Genomic DNA, 25,234 nt, shown 5'->3' on the forward strand with positions numbered 1-25,234 from the left:
TATACACCTTAAATGGAAGCCCTTCTCAACGAAAAATTCCTATAAAGAGATGTAGAAAAAGTTAAAAAGAACATTATATTTATAAAAGTTATCAAACAAGATCTACCAATAAATAATAATATGTTTTAAAGAATTGATTGTTAATAGAAGGCAATAAATATCATATGCTCCATATAATCAAATCTTATTTAATAGAACAAGGCTTCTTGCAACAGAAGTGGGGATCCTCACTACAATTTAAATTATTTTGTATATCCATAAAAAATGACAAATAAGGAGAACTGTCAATAATCAGTTGTTCTAGTAATATCATCATCTTTTTTTTTTGGAAGAGATGCTGAGTTCAAACTCATTGTTAATGTGTTTGTGTGTGTGTATGGGCATGTGTCTTTTTTTTTTTATAAAAAAATTTGGATTAGGAGTATTAAAAAAAAATTAAGGAGGACTTCAAGAAAGTGATAATTGCCATTGGTACTGTTGGAATCCTAGTAATCTCGGGTGAATCTGAATTTGTCGCACATCTTTTGTTTGTAATTTGTCGCACATCTTTAACATGGTGCAAGATGCATGCATGATCTACAATAATTGGAAAAAAAAAAAAGCTATTGTTAGTCCTTGTGCCTTTAATGTAACATTCCAATTTTATTTTTTAGGATTTATTTCATGATAGTTGGAATCTATCATATAATTAGCTTAGTAAAAATAATTAATTTTGAAAAGAGTAAAAGATATAATTTTTGGAAAAAGAAAAATTTTATAAGATTAGATCAGATTAAATAAACAGTTTAAATACTATTTCAATTTAGCTCATTATCTAAATTTGAGGAAAAAAATTTTGTGAGCAAAAAATGTAAATTCAGCGGTCTTTAAAATTTTTTGAGTTATAAAAAATAATTAAAAAATAAATTATGAGAAATATAAAATAAAATAAATATGTTTTAGAAAATAAATCAATATATAAATAATCAAATACAATATAAAAAAATTGAAATTAAAGAAACCAATAGTGGGCGTGTGCATAGCCCACCATTGGTTTACACTTGCAGTGCACGAGATTGCGCGAGAGTGACAGAGGTTGAGGGAAAGAGAGATATCCATGAGAGCTTAATTTGGGTGCCATGGAATCTAAAATATTTATTGGATTGATTTTGAGCCTTCAAAAATTAGGCAAGTCATCTAGTTTCTTTCTTTCTTTTAATATTTCTCTTTGATATTTTTAGGATCTGATAAGGAAAAGAAATTTAGAGGTAGATAGATTTTTAAATTGTTAGATGCTCTCAATTGATTATTAGGTTGTTGAAAGAGCTATAGATGTTAAATTGAGAGCTTATAGAGATTAGTTTTGCCCAAATCATTGATTTTGAGGACTCTAGAATGGTTTTTAATGTTTTGAGAGATTTAAGATTAATGAATAATGATTTATTTATTACTTCTTCTATTAAAGAATGTAAGACATTTTTAACTAAATTTTACTTTTCAATAAAGTAGTTACCTATTTCAAACTAATCCTATTTTTTCATATTTATTTTTATTGAACACCTCACAATAAATATAAAGTCATTTATCAATAGGGGTACTTTTAAAAAAAGGTAATGATTATACCTTAAAAAACTAAAAATATCTTAAATTTTTGAATATCTAACTCCTCAAAAAATATCTTACATTTTTTAACAGGGGGAGTATCTAATGGGCTAAAAAAATTTCTGAAAGAGTTAAATCTATTTATAAATAAGGTAAATATAAGGATTAGAAATGTATATATGAAACAGGGAAATTGGAGGATGAATTTTAGAGGTAGAGTTTGAGTCTTTTGGAGAAATTTAAGTATGAGGAAATTCTTATTAAATTTATAGAGGGGAAAAGGAGAAAAAATTATAAAAATTAATTTAAGTTAAATGATAAAATAGTTTAGAGATTAAATGGGGCACGTTGGGAATTGTTAGAGTTGATTTTTAGATAAAATAAATTATTAAAACTTATTAATAAATTATATATATTATCATTAATTTTTATAGACTAGCATTTGAGTTGGTGATTGGTGATGTTGAAAACATTCTGGGACATGTAAACTAGTATTTATTAATTTTAACATTCCGGTAACAATGGTTTAATCTTTCATGTACTAGGAAGCTATTGTTTTTTTTTTTAATTATTATCATATATCTATGCATGAATTGTATTGGAAATGAATATTGAATGCGCCCATTGAGGACTTGGATCTGAACTGAAATATATGTTTAAACGTATTTGGCATGCTTGTGTATTTTCCTTATGTATATATATTATTTTGATCCTTTTCAAGCATGCTAGGGTCTTGGACTGAAATTTGATGACAAATGATTATATATGATTACTTGAATCCTTTCAAATATGTTTTGAATATTTGAAATTGTATATGAAATATGTGATGATCTTTGGGATTGATGTAAGGGGGTAGAGATGGCTATATTTTTAGGAGCAAACTCCTAGCGAATATGAAGTGTATGGATACAAGTTGTGCCTTAAAATGAAAGAGAATTATGAATCAACTTCTAGGCTTTATAGGTAGCAAGCTAAAATTAGTAAGAAAATGAAACTTGAAAATGACATTTTCATATAGCTATAGCTCCAAAAGATATCTTTCTTTTGAATAAACTAAATCACACCTCCAATGCAAAGCAAGAGAGAGTACACTGTTACACGGTGGTGATTGTAACTTTTCATGAATTTTCCATTTATCACTTAATGATGAAACTTTGCTAATTTCTTTCTTCTTTTTTTTTTTGAGGCATGCTTCTGTGTTTTGAAATATTTGTAGATGTGATGCTATTTTAGGGAGTATAAGGATGAATATCTTGATCTATGATGGATGTGATGGGAGATTATGATTTCATTAATGCCACATGGTATACCCTCACTTGATGCATGGTGGATGATTCTCTGTTAGGGCCCCTTTCCTTAGTTTGAGATTATGAAACATAAGGCATCTCCTTTTAAGGAGTGAAGTCTAATTCTAAAGGCAATACACTTTTGATCGAGTGTATCTTTAATCTAGACTCCAGCTAGTAGTATAAAGTGGATGTGGTGGGTTATAAGGGTGGGTTGGGGTTTGCAATATTGTTTGATTGTTTTAAATGACTAACTTTCTTATTTCTTTGTGAAAATTGCATTTCCATGATTGTAAAATTAGTTTGCAAAATGAAATTGTGAAAGTAGCTCTCTCTCTCTCTCTCTCTCTCTCTCTATAAATATATGGATTGTGAAATGAGATTATATTGATTTGTTGGTGTGAATTTCAATAGAGAACAAGAAAAGGCATTACAGAGTTGAGTGATAGCTCAATGTCTTGTATCACACATGTCTAATTTACTTTGTTTATTGTCATGGTTTAGGATTGCATATTTAATTTATTTTTATTAATTTTGGAATATTTTAATGAACATGACCTTTTGGATCTTCTATAATTATTTTAAAAGAGTTTTTATTGAATTATAGACGGAGCCAAATTATTTTTATTAAAATATTTTTTTCATCTATTTGATTTTGAGATTAATTATAGAAATGGTTTATAAGATTGAAAACCTAAATTGTTTTATTAGGACGGCATTGTTTGTTAACTAGGTGGTTTTTATTTATGATAAAGTATTTCTTGTTTATCAAATCTAGCGTGCCACATTTAATATGTTTTGATATTAGTTTTTTTTTTTATTGATCCAAGTCTCTTAAATTTTGTTGGTTAAAAAAAAAAATCTCTTAAATTTTATTCGCATACAATGTCAGTCTTTATCGTCATTGATAAAGTTTAATTTAGTAATGTATATATAACTTCATCACTAAGTTTGTAAAATTATGATAAGCTGAACTTTAAATAAACATTGACCACCATCTTTTCTACTTGTCTCATCCATTTCACATTTAAGAATTTTGACTCAGTGTCCTGCTTTTTTTTTTTTTTAAAGACAGCTTAATACTTTTAGCAAGTCCATACAAATAATAATAATAATAATAACAACAAAGTATACGTACACATTAGCCACCAATATGTTCTTACAATCACATTTAAAAGTATAATAACTAATGTTCCATAAAGAACTTGGGACAACAAATAAAAAATGCAAATACTAATACCCAAACACATTAGTAGTATAGTGAACAATATGCACATTTTTACGCAACTATTTTATTACTTTTTGGATATTCAAAGCATCCACGGCCAACATGATACTAATCTTTCAAAGAATTTTAACACCATTTAAAGAATTCTCCTCTAAGTAATATATTTCCACACATAGCTCCATTTTATTTTATTATGAATTTTTTTTTGGTTTTGGTAATACCTCCAATTTATTTTAATAAACTTGAACTAGTTTGATTCTCTCACGTCCACCCCTCAAACAAGCAGGCGTCATGGGCTCTCACATAGACTCCGCTGGGCCTGAATTGCTTATTTTCTATGGATAAAATATCTATTACATAGAGGAAGGCCCGTTATTTATTTGGGTTGTTTTGGGCCAATACAACAAGAGCTTTAAGCTCCTCAATCCCGGATTAGAACCACTCAATCATTCGAAACGAAAAACTTCACAAAGTCCAAAAAGTACACAAACCAAATAAACCAAAACAAACGTACAAGAATCTACATGGTAAACAATGCCGAGTCTTATTCACACTCATCAACCCAGGTCTGGACTGATGATAGATTATCACAAAACAGAATCTCAATCCTGCAGCGATTTGGTCATATAAAGTCAAGCCAACGGGGTAAAAATGAAATAGGCCATTAAAAGATGTTCAAGCACCGTCCTAAAAACCCATTATAAGATAGAGAAAAAATTTCACAGAAACTGATCGACTTTGAAGCTGAAAGCAAAATTAGGCACTTGCTGGAAATGCTGCGCATATCTCTACACGTTCCTAAAATTAGTAACCGAGGGATCTAAATTGCCCTGATTTGGGAACCTAGTAATCCACTGATATTTTCAAGGAATACAACAAAGTATGAATTTAAGACACGAGCAGACTCTCTAATGTACGTTTGAATATCTATCCAGCTTCATGGCTTATGAATTTTGTAACCAAAAACTCTTGGAACATAGCTCTGCGAAGGCTTTGGTGGCTTCAGATGCCCATATGTCATCAAGAAGAGGTGAGGAAATGTAGTTCCAAAGTAAGCTCCATCAATATCTAGATATGTTAAGGAAATATTATGGGTCTAAAGCATGGTGTGGAGAGATGAAACCCACAATTTTATATATTGCCAAAATATAGAGTATAAGTTACTCATTCCAAAAAATCAATAATCACAATGAGAAAAGCTCTACTATCAAATGGAAACAATACTTACAATCAGCAAAATATTTGTTCGTCAAGTAATATAGGAAAATCCATCTCAGAAATCAAGCAGAGATTAATTTCAAGCAAGAAAAGCCTACTAGAAAACCATTCAAAAACTGAAATTCTAAGACGCCATTCTGCAGTTACTTTGTTTGTTTGAGTCGAGAAAAAGAAGCTACTTCATTTGCTTTATACCACTTTCATTACAAATATGAAAGAATTGCTGAAAAAGGGAAGTGCTGTCTGACAGAAGATAAAAGTCAAAGAAGACATTCCACAGCAAAGCCAAATCAGCACCTGGCTAGGTATTCGTATAATGCGAGTGCATCAAATTAGTGAGAGAAGTTCCTGGAGTCATTCTTATACTCCCTCCAGTTCTAAATATAGGAGCTAGTTAACTAATTCACATGGACTAAGAAAATTAGGTAAATTAGTTATTTGTAAAAAAATGTGCATTGGTTTTCTTAAAATTAACCCCTCGTTTTAATCATTTACATTAGAGTATTATAAACATAACTTATACATCATATTAAAATCTAACGATAAGGGTAGTTTGGGGGGAAAAAAGATGAGGGGCAAATGAGATTGAGGTCTTATATTCAAGACAAAACAAACCATCAACTGGCTCCTACATTTAGGATCAGAGGAACAGTAATCAACCACCATAAAGGGAAGGCAATTAGGATGGACATAAAACTTTTAATTTCAGATGGAATCACCGAAAATGAAAAATAATATACATTGAACCAAAAAAAAAGCAGCACAGGAAAATTTAGCGAAAAGGGGAACCCCAATATAAATAAGGATACTACCTTGATACTTTGACCGAGGGTAATAAATGTCTTCACACTTGGGGCAATATATTTTTACAGTACTTGACCTGGGGATGTCTGACTGACCAACTGGAAGGCAGGGTTGTCCTGAGCAGTAAACTCTCGGACATCTTCCAAAGTCATAGTTCTTGTACTTGTCCAGCTGGAGACAATCCAATTTCAATATCAATGCTAGTTTTGAGTTCAGTAAAGCATAATAACGTGGACAATGAAAAACAGAAAAATCTTACCATAGCACCCATTCCTTTGCTGGTCAAAAATATACCGAGCATGAATCAGGCCATAAAGCATCTCTGCTGCTGATTCTATTAATTCATTTTGTTCCTCTGTGAACATGTCACCTTTATGTTTCAACCGACCCAAAGTAGTATTAAACAAACAAATACAAGAATAACTAGATATGTAAATCAGAGATTCAAAGCAAGTCACATCAACGAAAATTTCGAATTCAGCTTCAAGGGACACCTTAATTCAATCAAAATAATTTCATATCATTAAAACAGAAGCATATTCCTCACATACCATCATTTATATTCTAGATTTGGATCAGAAAATAGAAAAACACAAAACCAGGCTTACCATGGGAGGACTCAACATCCAAAATTAGATCAAGTGCATAATCATAATAAGGCACTTGACTGCTTAATCCACAGAGGTTGAATTCATCTTGTATGTAATCATCATCTATCTCACAAAAGAATTCATTTCCTCTGAGATTGCAAAACCATGAGATCCAAGAGGTATCATCCCCATCAGAACCACTAACATCTGATGCTTCACTGTCAGTTTCAGATTCCTCTGCAGCCAATAGATATGAAATTGAAGTGAGCTGATTAATGTCATCCTCAGCAATGCCAAATCATGTAAATGTGTTCTGCATTCCTCTATCTAAAACACAAGAACTTGGCCCTCCATCTTTATGCCGACCTGACAATCTCTTTGGTTAACTAGGTCCATCTATGGTGTGATAAATGCTATTCACCCGTTCCCCCTTTTCTCTTTTTACTTTTTCTGTGTTTAAATCATTATATATTTAATAACATGCAAATTTGCAGATAACCAAAAAGTACAGGATCCAAATGCATTTATGTGAAATAATAATCTCTCTACACTTCTGCTGATATCAGCCTAATTTATTTTCCCCTTCTTTCTACAAAATGCTTTTCGTTTGCAAAAGTTAAATTTCCAATGATCTGGATTTGCTTCTGCTAGAATGTAATGCAATTATGGTGTTACGCACCAGTCATCAGAAGTTAACAAAAAGAATGATCAACTCTTTCACACACACAACACCCTAGACATTTGTCTTCTCCTATTGATCAATAACTTTGTGTCATTAGAAAAGCCTAATAGCTGAGATCCCCGAGGCGTTCAAGTGAGTTGATACTTAATGACAACGTCTCAAGGTGTAATAGAGTCTAGGCATTCTCATATCATTATATTATAAAGTTTTAAAGAGTTAGTGCTTGATGCTATTTATCTAACACTGAGCAGGGGAAGAAAGGGAAAACTGTCAGAAAATCAAATTTGAAAATATCCATGGTATTCAGTCCCAGCACCATTTCGAGGAACTCAGGAAAACTTACAACTTCAAAGTAAACATTCCAAACCAGAATTTACCAACCCATAAGACAATAAGCATGACTCACGTCCCATAAATAACGTTTCAAACAGGAGCAGTCCATGACCGAATTAGATTTTATAGATATAACACCGTGAGATCAAAGTTCAATAAGTTGTTTCGCAGAATATATAGATGGAGGCCAAGGGCAAAAAATTACTCAGTAGAATCGACCCCCCCTCCCCACACCGGGGGGAGGGGAACCAAACAGATATATTATCACAGCCTCATAGACTAGATCCTACTGCTTTTTTTTTTGGGGGGTGGGGTGTTTCTAAACATTCAAAGAACAAACAAGTCATCCAAAAGAGAAAGGTAATCATGTGTCCTAACCACGTGAAGTGTTGGAATTCTTAGAGATGGAGGCAGCGCGAGAGTCCCTGGGATCGGAGGGCGGCTTAGGGGGAAAAAGCGATTGCGCCGACAACCTATCCTTGGCCTTGAGAGCCCTAGAAGTGGACGGGGAGGATCGCTCGAGCTGCTTGTCGAGGACGTCGTTGATTCGCTTCCGATCGACAGGACCTACCTCGGACTTGGACCCAACAACACCTCCTTGCACTCTGTACATGCCTCCTTCCACCTTCTCCCTCCTCACCCTAGCTCGGTTTCAACAAAATGTTACTCAATCATCATAGTTTAGGGTTTGCAATTGACACACCCGTCAGATTCAAACACACCCAGAAACCTCACAATCTGTAATTTGGGTGGGGAAATTGGGGATATCGGCTTATGGGGAAAAAAAGATAACAGTGGAGAGAGAAAACATTAGGATAGAGACACAGGAAGAGGGGCGATAACAAATATGAATAAGTAGCAATACTTTAGAAATATAACAACTCATAGATTTGTGAAAAACCTTGGAATTTCAGAATATTTGTTGCCCATAAACCAGCGGGACAGCACTGTCCCTCTATCCTTCCCCGTACTCGTCTCGTATATGCACCAACACCACCATGGCTTTTGATAGTGTGATTGCGACTGCGATCCCTGATACCAGTTTTCTGCATACGTGTCAATACTCTGCTTCATCACCATGGTCCCATTATCATGTTCCCAAGAGATATTTTTGTTTAGGATATGTTTTATTTACAAACCAGTTGCATGACGCTATAATTCTGTAATTTTATTGCCAATTGAATTTATTTTCTTGATGAGATGTATTAAATTTCAAAATCATTTTAGTTTAAGATAATCATCAATATAATATAATAAATTACTATTCATAATTACTAGTCCCTCATGTTCCTATTACAGAGCACTTCTTAAAAGTATTTTTTATCTTTAATATAAAGCATATTAAGAGACATTAATTTCATTAATTATGTTCAATATTACCTTTATTTAAATTTATTAATTACAAAATAAAATATAATACAAATTTAAACATTTTTATTTAAATAGAAGTGAAATTAAAAATTTATTATATTTTTAAATAAAATTAATTATTTATCCATCTCTATCTAAGTTTGATGAGATAGTTGGCCATGTTCTATGATAAAGATTGAGGGAATAACTTATTATCCATGTCCTTTGCTCCCTCCCTTTTTTATATCTTTAATCACTCTTTTTTAATATAAGATCAATTTAATAAACTTTGCACATATTGAAAAATGGTTGTTATTATACCAAAAAAATGATAATTACATTTTTAAAATTTTTATAATGATGTGTAACTTTTCAATCTCATCCTTAATTATCATTAATATCCACAATAAATTATTATCTATGAATTCAAATGATAATAAATAAATAAATAAAAGGTTTAGTTAAAAAAGTTACTCTAACTTTATTTTAAATTAAGAAAAACTTTTAAATTTTACCTTATATTGAGAATGAGAAGAGTATAAGATAAGCGATAACTTTCCTTTAATTTAATTGCTTACATTTACTCTCATTATTGAAAATATTTTTATTTAGGACATGGTCAAGTGTTGAATATAAATATTTTTTTTAGTAAAAATTCAAACATATTTATCATTTTGAGAGATTAACTATTCTTCTATATAATGATAACTTTTTTATATTATAGGTCTTTTGTCCACCTTTAAAATTTAAAATATTTTAATGAGTTACATTTATTTTTCTCAAATAGGACATTTTTATTCTCATTCGTATTAAGCTACATGGAAAGTCATATAAATTCAAAAAATAAATAATATGGTTGATCTTTACCTTGGTATAAAACAAAAAAAAATGTATTTCTCATATCTTTTCTTTTTTATATGATAATTTTTCCCCATTATCAACAGTTTATCAAACTGATTATAGTTATACAATTCATTCCCCATGCAATTCTTTCAACCATGGGAAGTTATAACTCTTTGACAGAAGAATATTTATCAGCAAAAGATTGATTTAATGACAATTAGATTTTTAATAGTTTTTTTTTAAAAAATAAATTGCATAAAATGGTCTCACAGTGCAAATTTGGGTTAGTTTAAGTAGGTACCGAGTGGTAGAATAAAAAAACTTAAAAAAGAATCTATTTGTTATTAAATATTGTTTGAGACTTAATCATTATTATCTGGATCTCTAAAAAATCCTATGAATAGAATCCTATCCCTCCACTTTGTTTTCTCACTTTTCTCCTCTTTAACAAATTCTCATAATTTAAAAAATGAAAAGCATGTCAAAGTTCATAATTCAAGCAAAGCCTCACAAGTCAACTGAAGAAGTTTGAAAAAAATTTAAAAGCAAATTTAGTAAAATAATGGATTTTCAAGGTTTAAATAGGCCTAAAAAAATTATGACGAAGCTCAATCGAATTTGGGCTTAATTTAAACACCTAAATAAAAAATTATATTTTAAAAAAATATACTCCCTTCATTTAAAAGTATATGACATTTTTAACTGAATCTCACCTCTCAATAAAATAGTCACTTACTTTTAAATTAATTCTATCTTTCTATATTTACTCCTATTAAACATCTTACAATAAATATAAAGTCACTTATCAATAGGGAAACTTAAAAAAAATAATGATTACACCTCAAAAGATTAAAAATATCTTATATTTTTTAACATCCAATTTTTCAAAAAATATCTTATATTTCTTTTTTACGGAGGGAGTATAAAGTATGATAAATATTAATCAATTCTTTAAGTTCTACATTATTTTATAATAAACTACCATATACTTGAGTGCATGACTATATATATTTTAAAAAAATTAAAAATATTTATATTTTCATGTTTTTATTATTTTTAATCTATAAAACATCTTAAAATAATATTTAAATTGTATTTTAATATTTATTTTTATATTTTAAGACTCACATATTTTTTTAAAAAAATTGAATCATATACATCATTTAAGTGTTAAAAAAATATATTTTATATTTTTAAAAATAAAAATAAATAATTTTAAAGAAAAAATTTACATTAAAATTAATTTTAAAAGTAAAAATGCAGGTATTTGAGCCACTCCAAGCCCAAATAAATTTAGGCCAACCTTAGATATTCAGTTTTTTAAGAAGTTCAGGCTTGTTTAGGTCATACTTGTCGTATTAACATGAGTCCGAATAAGCTCGACTCGCTTAAATTACTAGCCCTATACATAAGATATTGGAACTCGTTATAGTAACAGAAATGACAACAGAAAGCATTGAGAAAGAAGCATTACCGACGTTGAATGAAACTTCATTTCTCACTATGTCTGGTGAACTTCTTTTCTTTTTGTTATAAACCAAATTCACTAAGACAGCACATTGACCTGAGATGGAAATCCAAGAGATAAACCCACTAAATGATTCAAACATAACCGATGATTGAGATCATTACGATGTTAATGATACACTATAGATTATCATTATTATTATACCATTTAAGGAGTGGGGAATGAAACTGTTACTTACATTCCTGAAAGGCAATATTTGTAACTAGAACTGTTAAGTTTCACTAAAACTATGATCTATCTTAAATAAATATAGATAATTCACTCGTAATATTTAAAAAAGAAGTGATGTTTAACCAAAATGATTTAAATATGGGGTATTAAAAAATGAATAAATAGGTCAATTTAACTAAAATGATCCTCTCAATAGTTTACAGTTTTCCTCTCTACAAAATTTTTTACAGTATGATAATTCGTCTACATTATTTGACACGATGGGTTATGTTGGTTGAGGCGAACGAATAGGCGGGGGGTTTTATGACCATGCAATATATATATATATATATATATATTACAATATTTTCTGTTGATGTATTAATATGGATTAAATACAACTAAACAATTTTTTTGGGTGAACAAAATCGTCACTACAACTGGAACCAGTCTTCAATGGCTCTTGAGGACAGCCATGGAGGCAACGTTGAAGCACCTAACTGGAAGACGGCGAAGGTTTGTCAAAGAATTCGAGCACCAATAAAAATACTGACTGGAAATTTCAATAAGAATGTGATTTACAGATTGCTGAGAAAAGCTAATTACAGTAACCATATATTACTCTTGCAAACTCTACCATTCAAAAACATAAGAAAAGCACTCAATTTGATTGCTAATTGCATAAACTAAACCCGTATGCTCTCAAATCTTAAATCTCAAGTAGCAATTTCATCAACCTCGGAATTAAATACAAAGCTTGGGAAAGTCGTCGTTATGTCCCTGCATTCATTTCACAATTGATGTGTTTAGAGGCTTTGAATGAAAGCAGTTCAAGATATATTAAACATAAGAGAAGCACAGTACATACCTCAGGTAGGGTAGGGTCATGATTTTTAGTAGTGATGGATTCTTTGAAACGAAGTCTTGCCATTCTGCCTTGTCTATCTTCCCATCTTTGTTCAGATCAGCGTCCAAAAATGTCTGACCACAACAAATATATAATGACTTGGTTAGGTTCAAGTCATTCACTAAAAGACAATTGTTCATGAGACCATAAACAGGTTATAGTACAGCTTAAATAAACTTAATACTTCCCAGAATGTTGATCCGCTTCCTAACTTAAGTCAGCTCGTAACATTATAGTTTGCATGATATGTGATTTTTTTACAAACTCACCTTATCAAGAATTGCTTCTATGGTCTCATCCGCCAGCTTCATTTCAGACTCACAAAGAAGGGCAATTAACATTTGCTTGACCTGATGAAAATCAACCAATAAATAAAAAAAATAGATGGGTGTACACCTGGTCTTGCCCGATCAATTCAGGTCAGGTCAAGTTAGCTTTAAAAAGGAATCAGGCTTGCATGCCATACCAGGCTGGACACAAGGCAAGGCACCTGTCCAGCCAGGGACGAACTTAACATGCACATAAAGAGGTAAAGTATTCATAAGCAGTGGCAAATGTGGGTTGAGGTGAGGCAACAACCATTGGTTGACCAAGACTTAGAAGAATACAAAATAAGATCTATCCATAAAGTGTGTCACCTTTAGATTTTATTTAAACTGAATCAAATATGAGTACATACATGGATAATAAAATCCACTGTTTTACTAAATTCGCTTCTAAATTTTTTCAAGCTTGTTCAGCTAGCTTGTTAGACTTTGCCTGAATTATGAACTCTACATGGACATGCTTTTTATTTTTTAAACTATGAGAATTTGTTTAAGAGGAGAAAAGTGAGAAAATAAAGTGGATCGATAGGCAAGCTGAAATTCATGAAGTATTGCAAAGTTTCTTGATTAGAGTAGGCAAGCTGAAATTCACATACTTTCTTTTAAGAGAAGAACCCACAAGACAATCATTAGGTGCTTGAATCATCTTTCAGATTTTCTTAGCTAAAGTACTTAGATTGATCATATGAATACCTCCCAAGTGTTTGGATAAGAAGAGGAAATCTTTGTTTACTAGATGCATCATTTTCTTTCCATCTTGAATTCCAAAAAAAAAAAAAAATCTGAAAGTAAAAATGCAGGTATTTAAACTGAATCAAATATGAGTACTTTGGTTGGCATATACATGGGTAATAACCAGGCTACGTACCTCTTGCCGCTCTATGAAGCCTGTGCTGTCCAAATCGTAAAGCCTAAATGAAACTGAAAGGAAGTCCCAAACATAATCCATTAGTACAGCTAGATCACATAAGGGTAGCAAGGATAGGCTATCATCTAGATTTGAGAATTCAATCTTCAACTTACAATCTATCTTGTCTTCTTGTGGTGCATTTGGATGGAACACATTGAGTGATCTAACAAAATCACCGAAATCAATGACTCCCTTCTTTTTAACATCAAACAGATCAAAGATCTGCAAGCAGAAAGAATCTAATATTAATACAAATCCAGTTCACAGAAGAGTCCGCTAGATGCATATATTGCAAGCAGTAGAGCATAAAATGCCAATGATTTGCAAACTTTCAAAGCAAACGGGCAGCAATTTGAGTCTGAAAAAGTTATCCTCCTCTTTCAAACAGTTACTAAAGTTATCTTGGATATCTGAAATTAACTAATAATAGGAGCCAACCAAATGCCAGCTACTTAACAAAAATTAGATGGAGGCTTGCACAGAAGAATTAATATATTGAGAGTTTCTTCCAGAAGCACATAGTACAATGGCAAATTTCTTGATATTGTGAATTACTGATGCAAAGAAGCATTTGTTTGCATCTGTAGGAGCTCACAGTCACATATGGTGGCATTTTTTAAGAAAGCAAAAAGATGCTTTCTGTACCCGATTTGCAAAGAGATTCTCCCTCTTCCTATTTTTGAAAATTGCCAGCTGAAATTCTTCCTGCAAAGAAGGATACACTAATGATCACAATATGAAGAAAGAATCCAATGCATACACATATTATTACAAAATATATACTGCAACTGGATAAGCAATGATTCCTAACAAAGTCTATACAATGCCGAAGCAAAATATAAGTTAAAAGAACTAGCAAAGCAATGACTAATTGTAAGTGGGGTGAAAGAATTTTCCATATTGCACCTTGCTTATTAGTCCATCGTCAACAACAGAACCACTTATGCTCTTAAATAGCTCAAACAGTGCTTCAACCTCGCTAACAGTGACTGGCAAAACCAAAAGATGAACACAACTTTAACTACAAAATTAACGTGGGTGCCTGAAAATAGAAAAGAGATAGAGGAATTGCATGACAAAAGCATCAAATAAATTATGATAAAGCCATGATGGACAGTTGTTTTTCTGTGTCTATAAATATTAACAGGCAGTATAACTGAAATGCAGTAACAACATCCAGTCCCAAATTGATACGCTGACCAGCAAATTACATCCAATTATTTTTCTACATTTTTATGCTTCAGCCTACACCTTAGAATCAAGATGAATTACAATATTACCTTGTAAATATATACACACAAATAAAACTATGACAATACTGATGAAGCACAGGCAACTACTACCCATGAAGCAGCTCGCATTAGGATGATCAAGAATTGAAGGGCCAAAGGAGACTTGCTTCTTTCTGATATAAGCAGAACCACAAGTTGTTTGTCAAATGGAATCCAAACATAGCATACAAAGCTACAGGCCCATACATAATATCCCCTTTCTCAGTTTCATTTTCTTTTTCTTACTTAAATTTAATCAAAGATTGAGCTCACTTGATAGAGTCTATGCACTTTAGACAACCTCCCTTAATGGGATAAGATTTTGTTGATGATGAATCATCGATAATCATTGAGTGTCTAAGATTCATTTGGCAGGGGGAAATGTGAATTGACAAAAAACCAGTAGGGAAGCATGTGCAGTTAAGCAATTACAACTCAACAGCGAAGTTGCATAATATCAAGATTTTCTCATGGTGCAAGAATTTTAGTTTTGCATTGTCAAAAAACTGATAGCAAGAATTATAGTTCGCACAATATATATATATATATATACACATACATATATTATCTACTTACAAGCTGTCTGTGATGCGAGAGTCACAGGATCCTCATGCCCAGGAAATTGTCTTCTTACTTTAGAGCTGAAACAACCCATTTATCCTATGGACGGAGTGCAGGAAGCAAGGTACTAGACCAGCGCCCAGGCTTCACTACAATATATCATCAAAATCATCTTAACCTTGCAACTTCAAACCCAAATTCAAAAATCACGAAGTGAAATAATTAGTAAACAAATCAATCCCAAATGTTAACATAACCAAAATGACCTGAAATAAAACGGAAAAAATATACTCGGACAGCTCCACCAATGAATGACAGACAAACAGTTCAGAAAAGATAAGGTGACCACAAATAACCATTCATTAATTAGTGAGTTTAGAACAAGATGGGGCATGAAGACAGGGGGATTAGGAAATTAAAATCAATTTTGCACTAAACCGAACATTAAACTACGGAAAATATTTAAAAGAAAAAAGAAAGAAAGAGGAAGAGAAGAGAAGGAAAAACTTCAACATCGATACAAAAAGAAAACAAAGAAGTAATTAAAACAAAATATTCCTATAAAACAAAGAGCCAAACAGTTCCCTGGATCCTGCGAAAATAATCAGATACAAAAATTTAGTCATGTATATACCTAACTTCCAAAGGAAATCAAAGAAGCAATCATCGAGAAGATCCAGTAAGAATACAAGGTTTAACGATGAACAAAAGAGCATATAAATTTCCCGAAGGCGAGAATCAACACAATGTCTCAATCAAAGCGAACTCTACAAAAGTTGCAGGGGAAGAAATCACCATACAATTGGAAAGAGGGGAATTCTTAGGAAAGAGAAGCTGGTCTTCACCTGAAGAGAAGCGAATCCGATAAAAAGGCGCCGGCGGCCGGTGGACAGGCAGGAGAGAGAGAAAGGTAACGAACGCTAACTTCTTCGAAAGGAAGAAAGAATGGTCGAAGGAAGAAAGAAATGGCTGGCGAGGTGTGATGGAGGGTGAGGTAGGGATCGTGGGATTCCTGAGCGATTTACGCTCTCCTTGTCTAAAAGAGTCCAAAATCCAACTTGTAAATACCCGAACGCCTTGTTTGGGACGACGATCACTTTTGAGTTTTGTTTAACGTGCCAGCCTCCCACCCGTGACACGCACATACTTCCAGATCCATATTCATTCACACTTGTTGTCATATCAAATTTGTCATAAGAAAAATTCTTCATGATGTATAATTAAATCCTATGAAATTTATTCATAATAATTACACCCTCGCTTAAAAATATAATATCCTTTAACATATAATTGTTGTCTTTTTTTTAAAAAAAATAATCTATTAAATAAATTATTTTATATTTATTTTAAAATAAAATATTTTATTAAATATGAATAAATATAAAATATAAAATTAATTAAAAAATAAATAATTATTTTATTGAGGAGTGAGATTCAATTAAAAATGTCTTATATTTTTTAATGAAGGGAGTATTATAATTTTGCTCTATTTATAGGACAGATTTATTTTCTCACACACACATATATAAATATTATTCAATAGTTAAAATTAATATACTTAATATATAACAAAAAAATAATATTTTAGAAAGAAAAAGGATAACATATTTGGGTAGAGAATAGAATATATGCATTTTTCTTTACAAAAAACGTTAAAGAAGTTGGGTTTTAAGAACTTATCAGAATTAAAGTATATTTCTAGACTCAAGTAGTATTTGTAAAAATATTTTAAAGATTACTCACAAACAATATCATCATATCAACAATGAGATTTGAATTCAAAATTTGATGAGTTAGTGATCAAATTCTTATAAAATTGAACCGACATTTATTGATCGTACATTTTTTATTTTCTTTTTATAAAACACTTTTCTATGTATCAAACTTTGCATTTGTTTCCTACCAATCCTTTTAAATCTAGGTTAAGTTTTAAATAGGTTAATACATGAACCTTAAACCAAAAAAAAAAGATAAAGGAGCATTGTGCAGGCTTCATGCTTGGCTCAAGTCTTTGGCCAATCATGACTCATGCTTTTTTGGCTAGAGCCTAGTGTGGCGTGATGTATTTTCGCTCCTATTTGTTTAATTGTGTTGTAACGATTGGGTATAATTCTTTTGATCTGCAACGCCAAAATATATTTAATTATCGTATTATCTATAATTACATTAAAGGGATAATATATAGCATGGAAAAATGTATTATACATTCCGGTTCTAAATTGTAAAATTACTAAATAAATGTAGTGATTTTTTTTAAAACATTAGAGTTAGTTTGATTAGATAATGATATATTTGTTTTCAAAATTTATATATTTATTTTATTATTCAAATATTTAATCTATCATATTGTAATATATATATATATATATATATTTGTTATATATGAAAAGTTATATCTGAATTATTATCTTATGTCTCTGTTTTTTTTTTTTCGATGAATATTGTTGTCTCATATCTTAATGTAATCCTTTCCTCAACTCTTTTAAAGCTAAAGCCTTTCGGTTTGAAATCGGAATATTCTAATAAAAAAAATAGTTAAAATACTAATAGTGATGATGATGATGTTCCTAAAAAAGCCACAATGATATGCTAAAATTATGCCACTGATGGTAAACTAGTTTCTTTTCCTTTCTTTCAGACCTACATGGGCAGGGCTTTTCTCTGATTTGGACCCAACCTATCTTCAATTTGAGTTGATGAGGAAAAAAAAAGATACTGAATTTGGAATTGCTTGCTTAAGAATTATTTTCTTACAAAATATATTAATACATACATCTTTCTTTTTTGTCAACAGGATTAGAACGGGATCATGGGGAGCTGTGGATCCCAAATATATTTTGATACTACTAAAATTTAATATTATTAAATTTTAATAATTACTTATTCAAAAGTTAAGATATTCTAGTTGGGATAGAAGAACAGCAAGAGAAGGAAGAAGAATATGAGGAAGATGATGATGATGATGATGTTATGGTTGGGATGGTCTTCTAGAAAAATTGTTTCTTTTTGTAAAAGCAAAGCTAACCTGTTTGATTTTTATTCTCATTTTTTATTCTTAAAAGCTGTTTTATTTTACAGTTTTTAAAATTATTTTTAAAACAAAATAAAATAAAAATTTATTTGATTATGTCAATTCAAAAACAGTTTTGGAATTAAAAATTGGACTGGTAATGATAGTTATAAAGAGTTAATGGTGATAATTAATAATAAAAATTGGTTAAGACAACTGTAATTTTTAATAATCAAATATAGTGTATTTTAAAAATAAAAAGAATAAAATCAAAATAACTTAAAGTTGTTTCTATTTTTTTGTTTTTAAAACCAAAAAATGGAAATAATTTTGAAAATGACTAAAATAAAAATACTTTTCCAAACAAACTTTTAAATTTTCTGTTTTTAAAAACAAAAAATATTTTTTAAAAACAGAAAACAAACAAGCCCAAATTCTTGATATGGATTATTATTTTTTTATTTTGATATAATTTAATTTCATTGACATTAAGAGTATATGACAGTTGAGCATCATCGTGTTGATATATTTAATTTGTCATAGATTATTAATTAAAATAATTAAATAATAGATTAAGTGAGCAAACAAGAAAGTTTCTTAAATTGAGTACAACTTTAAATCTTATAAAAATGCATTTAAATCATTCAATACTATGAATACATAAAATCTTGTTGAGAAATTTTTCTCTTCAAAATTTTTTGATCAAGAAAATATTTTATTAGAGTATGAATTACATCATTATGAGCTTGTTATGCTCATAGATATTAATTTTCAGAATTTGATTACTATGGGCGAATTATGTCAAGTTTTTAGAGGTCATTAGAAAGTGTAATTGTTATCCTTTAATTGACAGATTAATAAGGTTTGTGCTAACTTTTTTGGTGTTAATGACAATCATTGAACAAGCTTCTTCAGCTATAAAAATTATTAAACAAGGCTTCGTGATTAAATAGAAGATAATTTTTTTACTAATTCAATGATAGTTTATATTAAAAAAAAATTATAAAAAAGTTTGCTATAGACATGATAATTGGTGATTTTCATGTTATGAATTGACGAATAGAACTAAAATAAAAATAAAAATACATGTCTCTTTTAGTTATATATTTATAAAATTAATTGTGAATGTCCTAAAATATTTATGTTATTGTATATATAACTTTTATTTCAGTTATTGTATATGATTTCTAATCAGAGTCCCCCTAAGTTAAAAATAATCCCTCTGCTCCTGAATAGGATTATTTCATATATCATGACTTTGATTGCATACATAAGCTCCCTCTACGCTTCTAGTCTCCATTAACAATTTTCATATCACGTAACAAGATGGTATCTGCGTTGACAAAACATATATTATTTGTATATTTATTTGTCTTAATTGTTATTTCTTTCTTTCTCTGATTTAACTTATTTTTAATTAATTTAGAAAATATTATATATTTTTTATCTATTAGTTATAAAACTTAAAGACCCTTTGATCTATATTTACATATACATCTCTATAAATATATTTATATGATCCCACTCCAGATGCTAGTGACTGTTAGAAATAGGCCCACAGCACTATGGTCGGCCAGTGACAAAGATGGTTGAATTATAATACTTCGTCCGTAATAAATTATAATATTTTAAAATAAAATATCACATATTAATAAATTTTATTAATATATTTAATAATTTTATTTTTTAAAATAAAACATAAAACTTTTAAACATATTTATAATTTAATATTATATTCGTTTCAAATTATATGATACATTTAAAGAAGTTTCTCCATTACAAAATATAAGACACTTTTGAGTAAATTAAGATTTCATTAAATGCGTCAATTTCAATATTACCCTTAATTTCTTTATAATTAATTTCCTTCTTTTCTCTTTTTAATATATTAAATTATGGATTTTTTTTAAAAGTTATCTTTTTATTTTGGAAAACATAAGGTTATTAAGTGTATTTAATGAGATTTATTAGATACGTATTTTACCTAAATGTCTTATAATTTGGGATAGAGGAAATATATTGAAAAGAGAAGGGATGAAAATTAATTATAAAAAGATAAAAGGTAATATTAAAATTGATGAATTTAATAAAATCTTAATCTATTCAAAATATTTTATATTTTAAGTTAAAAAAACTTTTTAAGGGAGTAGGTGGTTGAGTTAAATTGAACCCATTCAATGTACCATTAACTTTCTTTAAGAAACTTATATCTAATAATCACAAAGGAATCTGCGGTGAGGGTTCTACAATAGAGCATTGACACAAAAGAAATAATTCAACATCCACGTGCTTGTGTCTCCTGGGGACAAAGGAACAGACAACGTTATTGTTTATTATTGCTGAACTACCTACCAGAGTGATGTAAATATTGTTGCTATTCTCCGTATTATTGTATTGATTTTATGCATGTTTTTCCATTGAAGATAATTCAAGTACAATCAATTATGTTTTTTTCATTTTATCATTACAAAACAAGCCCACGAAAACGCTCTTGAGATAAATTATTTAGAGTCGAAAAAACATATCGAGACTTTCAAACCAGCCTGTCTAAACCCATTTAAATAGAAGATTAAGCTTGAGGTTTTGATGTGTTAATGCTTAACTAGGATTAAACAGTCCAACTCTAATGAGCTAAAAAAAGGAGACCAATCCTTTAGCATTGAAGGCCAACCCGTTTCAGCTTGTGTATGGAGAAAATTGTAACCTAAATATTTTTTTTTTATATCTTTACCACTAAAGAGCAACCTCGAAGTACATACAATTAAATATTGTTGATCATGAAGATGGCAATGATTAAGATGATAATTTATTATTGTCTTATTGATATTTATAGAAGACTTGTTTAGCTTACTTAATTTTATTTGGTTTGATTTTATAAATTTAAAAAATAATTTAATACTTTAATTAGTTAATATTTAATTATTTATAGTTTATTTTGTCTTATTTTCATATATTTATTTAAAAAAAAAAGACTTAAAACACTAAGGGTTGACCTGAGCCCGCAGGCTCCAAGGACCAGACTTCACAAGTATGTGAATTTTAGGTATGCGGACTTTTTAAACTCTAGTTGTCAAGGATACCTTTAAACTCTAGTATACGATTTAATTAATGTAAAGGCATTGGAATAACAATATATTTTAGTCATTTAAAAAAAATAAAAGAAAAGAAGAGAGATATTTTAGTCATTAAAAAAAAAAAGACCTTATCCACTCATGTGTCAGTTGAGGGGTTTCCTGATTACAAAGAGATACCATTGCGCCATTACCAGTCATCTTTGGTCAAACTTGGAGTCTTCTTTTCTATCATCGTTGGGTTAGAATGGGGGATTATTTTGATTGATGCCCTTTCGCTTTTTTCTTTAGAATATTCTTATTTTCGTTTGTCCACGCGTTTAGAATATTCCCTTTTCTTTCTCACCAAATCTCTCGGCCCTTTGGTTCCGTCTCCAAGGTTTCTGATAGGGTTTTTGGTCCTTCGCTTATGCGAATTTAATTATGATAAACTTTCCCTGAAAATGGGCTAATCTAATTCATCTTCAATGCCGACTTTTTCAATAGTAATCTTTCAGGGATAATCAAGCCTTCTCCATGAATGAGATAAAGGAATTCATTATCTCCCAACCCTTTTATCATTCCTATAAATGTTTTATCATGCTTGTTTCAGAACCAAGAGTAAACAGGTTGTGTGGAAAGGAATCAAACTTGTCAAATGCAAAGCCTATTTCTCTTTCTTTGTTGTTGTTGTTGTGTATGCAGATGATTCTCATTTTTCTTTGAATATGCAATGAATAACTTGAAATTCCTTAAGAATACATTGGAAAATTTTTGTTATATTTCTGGTTAGGAGATTAACCATGCTAAATCTTCTTTCATCGTGGGTCCTAACACTTGCCGCATTCTTAAAGAAGAATGGGTGAATTATCTCGATTTTCCCATGGCTGACGACTTGAAAATATCTGGAGACATGGGTTGATTGAGGAAGAGATAAATCTTTTGTATTCTCAAATTATGGAAGCTATTGATAGAAGATTGGTATATCATGAAAGATTTCAACCCTCGCACAAGCTTTGAGGTTGACACTAATCAAATTTGTATTATCTACTACTAACATTTGTCATCTTTCTTGTCTCAAATTACTCATGTCTATCTGTAACATGATAAATACCAAATGTATTGATTTTTTTTTTTGGGAATTCAAGATGGAAGAAAATGATGCATCTAGCAAGCAAAGATTACCTCTTCTTATCCAAACACTTGGGAGGTATTCATATGATCAATCAAAGTCCTTTGGCTAAGCAAATCTGAAAGATGATTCAAGCACCTAATGATGCTCTTGTGGGTTCTTCTCTTAAAAGAAAGTATGTGAATTTCAGCTTGTCTACTCTAATTGAGAAACCTTGCAATACTTCATGGATTTGGAAGGGTATTTTCAATTGTTCTAACATCATTATCAATCAATTAAAGTGAAACATTGGTAATGGGAGAAATATTAAGCTCTCTGATTGATTTTAGGAGGGTCTCTTTTAATTGAATTTAATTTTAACCATCTCAAGGTCTCTGATCTTATTTCTCCCTCCAACTCCCCTTAGTTTCCACTACAATGGAATGTTGATGCTTTACATTTTTACTTTATATTCTTTCATTTTTACTCATTCAACACTTGTTCTCATTTTAATATGATTGGAAAAAAATGTGCATTATAGTGTTATATACTTGAAAATTTCAATGTTTTTTAATAAAAATTGAAATTGACTAGAGAAAATAAAATTAATAATTCAAGTGTTGTCCAAAGGCTCGAGTTATAGGAGGACTTAGCTATATCAATTTTTTTTTATTCAAATATTTTAAACTGACTCAAATTGATCTGCCTTGCCCAACTTACGAGCTTAGTTACTATGCCCCCAATCCACCCACATCATAGATTCAAGAGATTGGAAATTGGACCCATACTAGTATGAGGATCAATTGTTAAAATCACAATTAAATTGTAGTTAGATCAATCGCAAACAAAATATTTTATTGAATCAATTCAACAGTTTGATAATTCAAACAATCAAGTTGATCCAATTTTCAATACTGTACATGAATTTATCAAATAAGTATTAAAAAAAAACATTGTTTGTTAATAAAAGGGGGCAAGTCCCACGGAATTCCAAAGTTAGGATCACTCCAAATTTGTAAAATAATATTTGGGCATAGTTGATGCACCTTACAAGAGAGACATAGATGTGTTATTTTTGTCTTGAGGTAGTCACCTCCTAATTTTAGAGTGCGAAGCGTAGCTTAATTCCACCAGAAAATTATTAGTCTAAGAAAAATGAGTAGCAGATAATCTTTAACAAAATTCCAAGGCTAAAAGCACTCCCACTATCTTTTGGATAGATTAATACTTGCGTAAAGAAACAACTACTAGAGTCGGTTCTTCAAGGCATGGTTGATGCACCTCATAAGAGAAAGACAGAGAGAGGTGTGTGTTGTTTATAGAGGTGTGTTTTCGTCTTGAGGTAGCCACTCCTACTTGGGTTTCTCGTCGGTATGGTGCTCAGGGGAGTGATAAAAACTATATCATCTAAATTTTAATCTAAATAGTTTGAATTTAAAACATTAATTTTATATTTTTTAAAACATAAATTTATAAAAACTATAAAAAAATTTAATAAATCTTTTCATGACCTAATCTAGTCAGATTAAATTTGAGTGTTTAATTTAATATTTAAATTTTTATAAATTAACTATTTAAATGTACCATATACAATTTAGATTTAAAATTTTTAACTTATAATTTTTTTAAAAAATTTCAATTAGGAGATTGTACCTTTTAATTTTTAACGTTGTATTTATCAAAATAAAAATTTATACAAATTATAAAAAATTTAATATTAATCTGGACTAAGTACATCTATATGTCAATATATAAAAATTATAAAATTTTTAGTATTAAATTAGATCTTTCAAATTAAATCTACCCCACATTGGTCATGAAAAGATTTATTCAATTGATTAAAAAATTTTATTTTAAAAAATATAAAATACAAAATTAATTCTTTAAATGCAAACTATGTAGATTTTGATCTGAATGCAACGACCTAGAAAATTTTAAACTGTGGGAGTCATATATTTACACATATAAAGACACTTGTAATACAAAAAATGCACCATAATACACTACACAAAAAAAATTGAATATACATATTTTTTCTGGTACTTAATAGGTTTATTTTGATAATGTTGAATAATTTTTTTTTCATTTTCAATACCATAAAACATTTCTTCTTTTGTAGGTAACAAACTTCAATTGAGTCTAGGGTGAGTGACGCTGCTGCCATGAGGGAGACACAGTTGAGTTGAGTCGAACATAAAACTAATCAGGATGCTGAACTCATTGCAGAGAAACATTTGGTGGAGCAAAATTTTTGAGTCCTTCTCATTGGGGTGCAATTTTGCAAAGAGCTATTAGGAATTTGGTTTCTCTCACTTTTTGAATAGAAGTGCAGTGGGAAGAAAGGGGGAAAAAAAAATAGGGGGAAAAGTCGGTTTCATAAAGAAAAAGTAAATAACCACAAAAAAAATAATGAGTATAAAATGCGTGATTTTTTATAAATGTAGGCCATGGAAAATTATGAGTATAAAAAATAAGAAAAATAATAATAACTCTTT

General features: G+C 30.1%; 1 protein-coding gene and 1 pseudogene across 3 annotated transcripts; both read right to left on the reverse strand.

The window, feature by feature from the left end:
• Positions 1–4,525: 4,525 nt before the first annotated feature.
• Positions 4,526–8,700, reverse strand: LOC129310676 (casein kinase II subunit beta-1-like; annotated as a pseudogene).
• Positions 8,701–12,122: 3,422 nt separating this feature from the next.
• LOC129310677 (calcineurin B-like protein 1) lies at positions 12,123–16,514 on the reverse strand. 3 transcript variants are annotated; one of them, XM_054952587.1, is made up of 9 exons: positions 16,414–16,514; positions 15,584–15,753; positions 14,643–14,725; positions 14,382–14,441; positions 13,850–13,958; positions 13,695–13,747; positions 12,770–12,850; positions 12,462–12,574; positions 12,123–12,373 (listed from the first exon to the last, which is right to left on the reverse strand). In XM_054952587.1, exons 2-9 carry the CDS (start codon positions 15,660–15,662, stop codon positions 12,310–12,312), a joined length of 642 nt encoding a protein of 213 aa, XP_054808562.1. In that variant the 5' UTR covers positions 15,663–15,753; positions 16,414–16,514; the 3' UTR covers positions 12,123–12,309. The 3 variants fall into 3 exon arrangements, with proteins under 3 accessions (XP_054808562.1, XP_054808563.1, XP_054808564.1); XM_054952588.1 differs by having other exon boundaries at positions 15,584–15,717; positions 16,414–16,507; XM_054952589.1 differs by lacking the exon at positions 16,414–16,514 and adding an exon at positions 15,017–15,141 and having other exon boundaries at positions 15,584–15,718.
• Between the last annotated feature and the right edge of the window lie 8,720 nt (positions 16,515–25,234).

Source organism: Prosopis cineraria, unplaced genomic scaffold, assembly GCF_029017545.1.
Source record: "Prosopis cineraria cultivar Desert tree isolate PC_DT_omini unplaced genomic scaffold, ASM2901754v1 PC5, whole genome shotgun sequence".
NCBI classification, from domain to species: Eukaryota; Viridiplantae; Streptophyta; class Magnoliopsida; order Fabales; family Fabaceae; genus Prosopis; species Prosopis cineraria.

Excerpts from the sequence above, each read along its gene's own strand:
- LOC129310677 (XM_054952587.1), bottom strand. The coding sequence starts at position 15,662 with ATGGGTTGTTTCAGCTCTAAAGTAAGAAGACAATTTCCTGGGCATGAG. Across the intron at positions 14,726-15,583 it reads TCTCGCATCACAGACAGCTT|TCACTGTTAGCGAGGTTGAA; the intron begins GTAAGTAGATAA and ends TGGTTTTGCCAG. Across the intron at positions 12,851-13,694 it reads GCTTCATAGAGCGGCAAGAG|GTCAAGCAAATGTTAATTGC; the intron begins GTACGTAGCCTG and ends GATTTTCATCAG.